The 9,173-nt window shown below is 39.5% G+C and overlaps 1 protein-coding gene across 1 annotated transcript; it reads right to left on the bottom strand.

Annotated features, from left to right (window-relative positions):
• Positions 1 to 3,999: 3,999 nt before the first annotated feature.
• LOC121737009 (NADH dehydrogenase [ubiquinone] iron-sulfur protein 4, mitochondrial) lies at positions 4,000 to 5,059 on the bottom strand. Its single transcript, XM_042128516.1, has 3 exons — positions 4,951 to 5,059; positions 4,705 to 4,867; positions 4,000 to 4,450 (listed from the first exon to the last, which is right to left on the bottom strand). The coding sequence occupies exons 1-3, from the start codon at positions 5,001 to 5,003 to the stop codon at positions 4,094 to 4,096; spliced, it is 573 nt and encodes a 190-aa protein (XP_041984450.1). The 5' UTR covers positions 5,004 to 5,059; the 3' UTR covers positions 4,000 to 4,093.
• Positions 5,060 to 9,173: the final 4,114 nt, after the last annotated feature.

Raw genomic sequence — 9,173 nt, 5'->3', positions numbered from 1 at the left:
AAAGGCCTGTATGATAAGCAATAATATTATAGTTAAACCAAGACACCTTATAGGATCATTGCTGTTTATTAATTTATTGAATGTTGCAATAAAACAATGTATGATGGTTCAACTTTGCAGTGTGGCAACAAGAATAAGAAATGTATGAATATGATACAAAATGATGTGAAATGTGAGGACATAGGGCTGGATACTTTTACACAAAAAAAATTGTAAGTTTATTGTCATTGCAAGAACACACACATAGCCAATGTAACTAGGCCCAATTGCACAGATCTGGTTTAAATATCATGTTATTTCTCTCATTCTTCATACTTATGAAAGAGATAACATAGTTTTTTTCCTCAGTGTTAACCTTAAGAGGGTCTTGAAGTATCTGTAACATGCTGCCCCAACGAGGCAAAATTAGACAATAACAAGAAATTTTAAATGGTAAATTGACATCAAGGCAAAATGAAAAGCTGGTTATATTATGTTAAGATCTTGTTCGACATTAGATATATTGTGTATTATATGTAAATAAGAACTTTTAAGTGAGTAACGGCGAAATTTGATTTTCTTCCGAGGTACAAAATATAAATTATCCATGTTGAAAACTACGATTAAAAAAACATGAAAAAACTGACTCAGTTGTTTTATTGTATCTATTATTACCCCAACCAATCTACAATTGCAAATAGTATGTACCTTAAACATTTCAACTTCAGCACTATTCACTGTAGCAGTCAGGGCTCGGAAACCTGCTTAATCTTCGCGATCCTGTTCGTTAACGCTATACATTTCCAAAAGAGCGTTTTTTTTTTAATGAAATAAAGGGGCAAACGAGCAAACGGGTCACCTGATGGAAATATAATCTACCTAGCCGTTTTCGGCTTCAGTGACTTGGTTATGTTTAATTGTTCATAACATTATGTTTTGCTCTCATATGGCTAATATACCCAATCTTAGCAGTAAAGGTGCGAGAGCAGGATTCGCAAGTTAGGGCACCATTTACATAATTATATCGTATATTAGCAGGCGGTCTTGCTTTTAGCTGGTCACGTTTGAGATCTAGTTCCCGCCTTCGTTCTTCCTCAAAAGAGTATGTTTTGTGATTTATAAGTTGCCTCCACTCTAGCCGCTCCTCCGCCCGAGATTCCCAGCTAGAGGGATCAATATTGCATCTCTTCATGTGTCTTTTCTGTACGTCCTTGTAGCGTAGAAATTGACCACCACTTTTGCGTTTGCCGTGTTCCAACTCAGAAAAGAAGATGCGCTTTGCCTTTCTCTGATCCGGCATTCTTACAAGGTGTCCACACCAACGCAACTGCCGCCTTATCAAGTATGCTTCTATGCCACAGACATTAGCTCGTCGGAGAACATCAGTGTTGCGAATACGATCCGACTACTTGATATTCATGATGTCACGTACGAATTTCAGATGGAATCTGTCTAGCATGCGTATGTGTCTTCGGTAGAGGCACCACGTCTCTGATGAGTACAGAATGTTAGGCAGGATAATCGCCATATACACCTGTATTTTAGTACTCAGTTAATGATATTGTGAGAGCGGAAAACCTGGTCTCGGAGTTTGCCAAAAGCAGACATTGCTGCACCAATTCTGTTGTTTATCTCAGAGTCGAGGTCGCCTTTGGCTGTTACAGTGTTTCCCAAGTATTTAAATTTATTGACTTCCTTTAGGGCTTGGTCTTCAATGCACATATTTACGAGGGCTGCTATTTATGTATCCGGAACTGGCCACTTACAAGAACAATATTTAAAAAGTAATTACAACATTTGAAAATAGAACTCTTTGGTTGAAGAATACATTTTGTTTCATGTGACTGTCAATTATTTTTCCATTGTGGCGTCATTTTGAAAATTGCATGTCTTCATTTGCCATGGATTTAACGCGTGAACATCTTCGTGCAATGATTTACTACGATTTTCGGCGTGGGCTAAATCAACAACAGTGCTTTATTCAACTCACCGCAACTTTTGGAGATGAAACACCATCAAAAACCACTGTTTATCACTGGTACAGTGAGTTTAATCGTGGGCGGTCTATGCTCACGGATGAAAATAAAGAAGGTCGCCCAAAAACAGCTGTTGTCCCACAAAATATAGATGCTGTGCGGGAACTAATAATGCGTGATCGTCATGTTACATATCGCGAGATAGAGGCGTCCTTAGGCATAAGATAGATAATGACGAGCATACATAAGATATTACACGAACATTTGGCTGTAAAAAAAATATGTTCGCGTTGGATTCCGCACAACTTGACAATCGATCAAAAACGGGCTCGTGTCGATTGGTGCAAAAAAATGATAAAAAAATACAACCGTGGTACGTCAAAAGCCGTTTATAATATCTACACAGGTGATGAATCTTGGATCTATGCATATGACCCCGAAACTAAACAACAGTCAACGGTGTGGGTGTTCCAAGATGAGCCGAAACCAACAAAAGTTACTCGTGCAAAAAGTACTTTAAAGCAAATGGTCGCCTGCTTTTTTGGAATTAACGGACATGTGGCTACAGTGCCATTAGAGAATCGTAAAACGGTTAATTCTGAATGGTATACGACCATTTGTTTACCAGAAGTCTTTGAAGAAATAAGAAAGGACAACCGACAACGCAGAATCATATTACATCACGACAATGCTAGCTGTCACACCTCAGCTGAAACAACTCAGTTTTTGGAGGGTCAAAAGATCGAATTGACTGGTCATCCGCCGTACAGCCCTGATTTGGCACCTAACGATTTCTTTTTATTTCCATACGCGAAGAACAAATTATGTGGTCAACGTTTTTCGAGCCGCGAAGAGGCTGTTGATGCGTTCAAAATGCACGTTTTGGAGATACCTCAATCAGAATGGAAAAAGTGCTATGAAAATTGGTTCCAGCGTATGCAAAAGTGTGTCGATCATCGCGGCGAATATTTTGAAAAGCAATAAAACCATATTAAATGATATGTTTGTTTCTTTTTTTAATTCCGGATACATAAATAGCAGCCCTCGTAAAGAAGCTCGGTTCACGGTGTCCATAAGCATTACCTCTGTTTTAGATATGTTGATTTTCAGACCAAACCTAATGCATACGCTATTCAGTCTAGTAATCAGCCTTTATAGTCCTTCGTGAGTGTTCGCAACAAAGCATAGATCATCAGCGTACATTAGCTCGGTAATAAGATCATATGATACCTTTCAACGAGATTTTAACCTTGCGAGATGATGGAAAACAACTTCCGTCGCCCATGGACACTCGCAGCATCAGAAGAGCTGCAAGTGCGTTGCCGGCCTTTTAAGAAGGAATAGAGTAATAGGGGAGGGTAGGGAAGGGAAGGGAAGGGAATAGTTGAGGATAGGGAAGGGAATAGGGTGGGGGTTAGGGGATTGGGCCTCCGGTAAACTCACTCACTCGGCGAAACACAGCGCAAGCGCTGTTTCACGTCGGTTTTCTGTGAGAACGTGGTATTTATCCGGTCGAGCCGGCCCATTCGTGCATTCGAAGCATGGCTCCCCCACGTTTTCATTTCGATTCCGCTCTGAACGGACCGAAATTATTTCTGGTTTTTTTTTAAGAGCAAAATGAAATTGCTCACTGCTCAAAATAGCGGTTAGAACCGTTCGCAATTATGTTCGCCCCGCCCACTCACACACACCACGACCTTCACCCATTGTCCACACATCCAAAAACCTGGTTAAAGAGTGTTTTAACCTGGTTAAAAAAATACCGGTTCTGAGCCCTGGTAGCAGTGTTTGTTACAAATTATTGACAGAAGCAGAAGTAAGCCAGCACAACTAATAAGATATCATGGCATCAAAGAATATACTAAAATAAATGTACTAAAATTTAAATGTTTCTTAAACAATCAAGATATTCTTTTACAATATGGAATAAACTTTGGATAATTATTTTTTTTCTGCTCTTAAGTATTCACAAAACCCAAGGTTATTAGGATCATCTTAAATATTTTTAAAGAAAAGAACGGATGTTGTAAAGTAAAAATTGATGTTCAACAAAAAATTTATTTACATAAAAATGGTGACTTACCACAATGATACATGGAGCTATTCTATACTTCTATATGCGGCAAATAAGACTATGATTACTTAGTGGAGACTCTGGTACGTTTGTTCCATGAGAAGTTAAGTCCGTAGCTTTTTGGTTTCAATTCTTTTTCGATTTTAGGCTGATCGATATACCAAGCCCAACCGTTCTTCTCGCAATGCTCAATAGCTTCTTCTGGGGACGTAAACTGAACCTTCATGTTGGAGAGTGGGTCGCCAGTGGATGTCCAGCCCATCAGGGGGTTTTCCCAGCGCTGGCGAGTGTCAAACTCCATCTCCCAGTGATGAATGTTGTTTGTTCCACTCTGCATGGCGTTCTTGGGTGGTTTGTAGATCCTCACCCTTCTGGTTTTAACATGCTCTTCGGGTACACCAGTTATAGAGCTGAGGTTAACCTTCAAAAAAATAAATTATAAGTAAACACACTACATTTATTAACATTTTTCGGTATTTAAGTACAAATGTATTTTTGGAGTGTAGACTGTAGAGAAAAAAACTATTGCAAAAAAAGATACAATTTTATGAGTCTCCAGCGCCAAGTGCCAAATGCCAAGAAAATAACATTATAATTTGGTTTTTGGGACAAGTTTGAGGTAAGTATAAGTTCTAAAGTATATCCTCCTGACTATCATTAATTAAGCAGAAATACCTTTGTAGGGACCGTAATAGTAAGATCAGGAACACTTCTCTCTTTGACCTCCTCTGGCAACGCAATTACCGCTTCGTTGTCTTTGATCGGCGCCTCTCTCATTTTAGACGGATCTTCGCTTGACATAAATCTGGAGGGTGCAGCCGACAAGGCACCTACAGACCTGAAAATCACCAGAAACCAAAAAAATTTATTACACGCTAAAATGATAAGTAAATGATTTTTTTATTCAAGAATTTTATTTACCGTGATAATGTGGTCCTCGACAGCTTGGCTGTCGCTGTAATTGCTTTAAGCATTTTTAGTTATTTTATGGCGAAAATATAGTATTTTTGCAAATAATTTTGCTGCGATTTTGGTTACTCAATCATCAAAATGACAGCCACATGACAGCTGATAGCTGTCAACCAGTGTTGCCAACTTTTTTTTTCCTAACCCACCAAATTCAGCAGCGTAAACCACCAGAACCGCTAAAACCTAAATGGCCTCTCAAACCACCAAAATTCCACTAAATAACGTATTGACAACAACAACCTATCTGAATATAATTTGAAAATAATACAACAATAACGTCATTATTATTAGATATGAAATAATAATTTTTGTTCCTAACTTTAGATAATAATAATAATAATAATACTCCCCACACCGGTTTCGGTGACGGTGGCCGGTTTCATTGAAACCAGACCAGGTACGCAGGAGTAATTTTATAGTGCCCAAGTGTGTGCACAGTACACAAGAGCACTCTCTATTCCTTTTACTCTCATAACCCAGTGGGACGGAAGACCGACACGACTGGCGACAGATCAGGCGCAGGGCCGACTTTTTACATGCCCATCCGACGTATGGATCATCTTACTTGTCAGACAATCAGGTGATCAGCCTGCATTGTCTTAACCAAACTTGGAAATAACATGTTTCCAACGCGGGATTCGAACCCACGACCTCCGGAGTCGAGAGCGACGCTCTAATCACTAGACCACGGAGGCGTACAATATCTATTACCAACGCACACCAAGGGCAAAAAGACCGCTCCGCAGGTCCCCGGCGGGCTCTGGCGGCGCGGCATGTCCGCGGCTGCCCGCCGTGGATCACACAAACCAGTTTACATACAGTAACGCAGACGGCGCGGCGGCGGCGAGGCGGCAGCTAGCTCTATTCTCTCTACCTCGACTAGAACGAACGTCCTGAACTGACCGCCTCCACTCGTCGTATGCTTTGTGTACCTACGTGGCGAGGGCAGCTGTAGACATCGACGGGCAGACGCGGTCTTTATTCCTTCGTGGACAAAAAGCCTGCCTCGCCCCGTCGTCTGCTAAACAACAGAGTCCGCCCGGCAGCCAGCGCACGGCGCACGTGCTGGCTATATAATAATTTACTATACAAACGATAAATGAGTAATATGTGAACCAAGATACTGAACACTTAACTACTGAGTACTGGACCATGTCATTCTCATTAGACGTCATTATTCCTATAATATATATCTACTGGTCACCAGACACATCTAGTTTAATGTTGTGCATACTGTTTGTTACATTACTGACTAAATTAAGTAGGTACTTATTTTACAAAAGTTAACGTTATAAAACAACATAATATATTTACCGTTATAAATCCTATTTACTATTATAACATTTACCGGTATTAATTCCAATTTTTACCGTTATTCCTAGTATCGGGTAAATTTTCATACCGTTATCTATGCCCTTCAGCAGTAACGTTATGAAAAAATACCGGTATTTGAAGCCCTGACAGAACCACAGTAAGATGCACAGAACACTTGATAATAAGCTGTCAAGGCGTGTCTGAATCAGTCATGTCCAAGTCATTAGTCATGACTATTGTCGCTTATCTTAATATATATATTTCTTGTGTGCGTGTGTATGTGACTGAACTCCTCCTAAACGACTGGACCAATTTTGATGAAATTTTTTGTGTGTGTTCGTGGAGATTCGAGAATGGTTTAGATTTACAGTTTGGTCTACTGGAAAATGTTTTTTCAATTAATTTCTTATTTATAAGGAGTTGTTGATTTTGGAATGTTTTACATTAGATCCGGCGGACGGCGCTATCATCGCTTTCAATATTATTCTATTTCAATTTTAGTTTGTCCTGACAGATGGTGCTACGATTAATTTGAAAAAAATTTTGTTATTCAATTCATGTGCTGAATAAAATATTAAATAAATAACACATAGGCTACAATTTTAACCGACTTTCAAAATGGGGGAGGTGTTATGTTCGTTTTCTTATATTCAACGATTACTCCGCCGTTTGTTAACCGATTTTCAAAATTTTTCTTTTGGTATATAGGCTATCATCCCAATTTGGTATTATATTCAGAAAAGTGGTGATCTGATGAAGGATCCATAAGTAATCGAGGGAACTCCTCAAAACTTATAGGGAAACATATGGTGACTTCGGTTTCGTGAGAAGTATTCTAAGCATATGCTACCAACAAGTAAGATTTTGCACCGAGATATACCTGGTATACCGTGGTTCGGAAGGTGCTGAGAGAATTCCTGATTCTTTATAGATACAAGTTTGGGAGTTTCGGCGTTGTTTTAAGAACAGAAAGCATATGCTACTATGCAAATTACATTCTTCATCATCATCATCATCATCATCACTACCATATTATACCATTTCATAGTCTTTTAGATCGAGACTCGAGTTTGTCAAGCGATAATTAAAAAAAATCTATATCTACCTAATATTATAAACCTGAAGAGTATGTTTGCTTGAACGCGTCAATCTCAGAAACTACAGGTCCGATTTAAAAACTTATCTCAGTGTTAGATAGATCATTTATCGAGTAAGACTCATCATTTATCGAGAAGGTTATATTATATTATTACTCTAAGACTAATACGACAGAAGAAACTCAGGAAAATGTGGGAAAAACGGGGGAAATATTTTTTATGGGAAAATGTAGCTACGGATTCTGTAAAATTTCTAATTTACGCGGGCGAAGCCGCGCGGGACATCTAGTAAAAATATAAAGTTATAGATGAGTTTTGCTGGGAATGTGAAAGAGCACTGATGTTGTGTTTTTGTACTATTTGGTAGGATATTAAGTATTAACCATTAGATATTCGTTACCGAGGCCGCCTCCCCATATAGACGAACGCGTTGGCCGACGTGTCGGCAGACGCGTTGGCAGTGCGCTTGCAACGGCGTTTGTGAGTAATCCACACATAGGAAGGTCGTTCAGTATGCTTTGGATCGCGCCAATGTGCGGACGGATTCAAAATGGATGTTAAGTCGCTAACAGCTGCAGCTGTATATTTATTCACAGCTTGTAATTATTACTTTGTAAATGTGGACAAGAAAAGGTTTTTAAAGGGTATTCTCGAAATAAATAAGTAAAAGGCGAGAAAACGTAACAAGAAACAAGAAATAAACTCACTTTTACATATTTTATAATATTAAAATAATGTAATTTTTTTTATTACTTATTATTTATTATATATAAAAATTATTACTATAATTATCATGATTAATAATTAATTTATTATTTATTAAATTTTTTTTTTTTGTTTTTAGTATATTTTCTTGTTATAGCGACAACAGATATAGGTACATAATCTGTGGAAATTTCAGAAATCTAGCTAAGTATAGCGGTTCTTGAGATACAGCCTGGAGACAGACAGACGGACAGACAGAAATGCATACAGACGTTGAAGTCTTAGTAATAGGGTCCCGTTTTTACCCGTTGGGTACGGAACCCTAAAAACATCGTGAGGAAAATAGCATGTCCAATAACCTTATTTTTTTTGCAACTTTTGATATGATTTTTGATTCCACAGGCAGCTTTTACTCTGATAGGGTCTATACAGACGGACCGCATTTCAACTGCAATCCAATCGCAAATTGCAGTTCAAGTGCAGTTTGAATGCAATGGACATGACTGCAATAGAACTGCAAACCAAATGCGCAGTCGGATTGCAGTTCAGTTGCAGTTGGCGTGCAGTCGTGTGAACCGCATACCGACTGCATCCAAACTGCACTGCTACTGATTCCATGCGCGGGAGAGCGGAGCGTGCGGGTGGGTGGGATAGTGCAGTTTGGATGCAGTCGGTATACAGTTCTATTGCAGTCGTGTCAACTGCACTTGAACTGCAATTTGCGGTTGGATTGCAGTTGAAATGCAGTCCGTCTGTATAGACCCATAGGGCCCAATAAATTTAAATGTTTTCTTGATACTCATATTGTTCGCCATTTCGTCACGTTAGATGTTAATTCGCCACAAGAAGGAAACGTGCACTCTTCATCGCCGCTCCGGGCGAACTGATCGCGCGGCCTATGTGTGGATGGAGCGCGAAGCTTGCGACAAATGTCCTTTGATCTTTTGCCAACATTTCCGACCCGCGCGGCAAGCTCGCAGAAGCGTCGGCCAACGTCTAAATACCTACGGCCAAAGCGCGAACGCCCGTTCTACACATTGGGCCAACGCGTCTGCAGAC

Source organism: Aricia agestis, chromosome 20 (assembly GCF_905147365.1).
Source record: "Aricia agestis chromosome 20, ilAriAges1.1, whole genome shotgun sequence".
In the NCBI taxonomy this organism is placed as follows: domain Eukaryota; kingdom Metazoa; phylum Arthropoda; class Insecta; order Lepidoptera; family Lycaenidae; genus Aricia; species Aricia agestis.
Note: the sequence above shows the minus strand (reverse complement) of the source record. Positions and strands in the feature narration are given on the sequence as shown.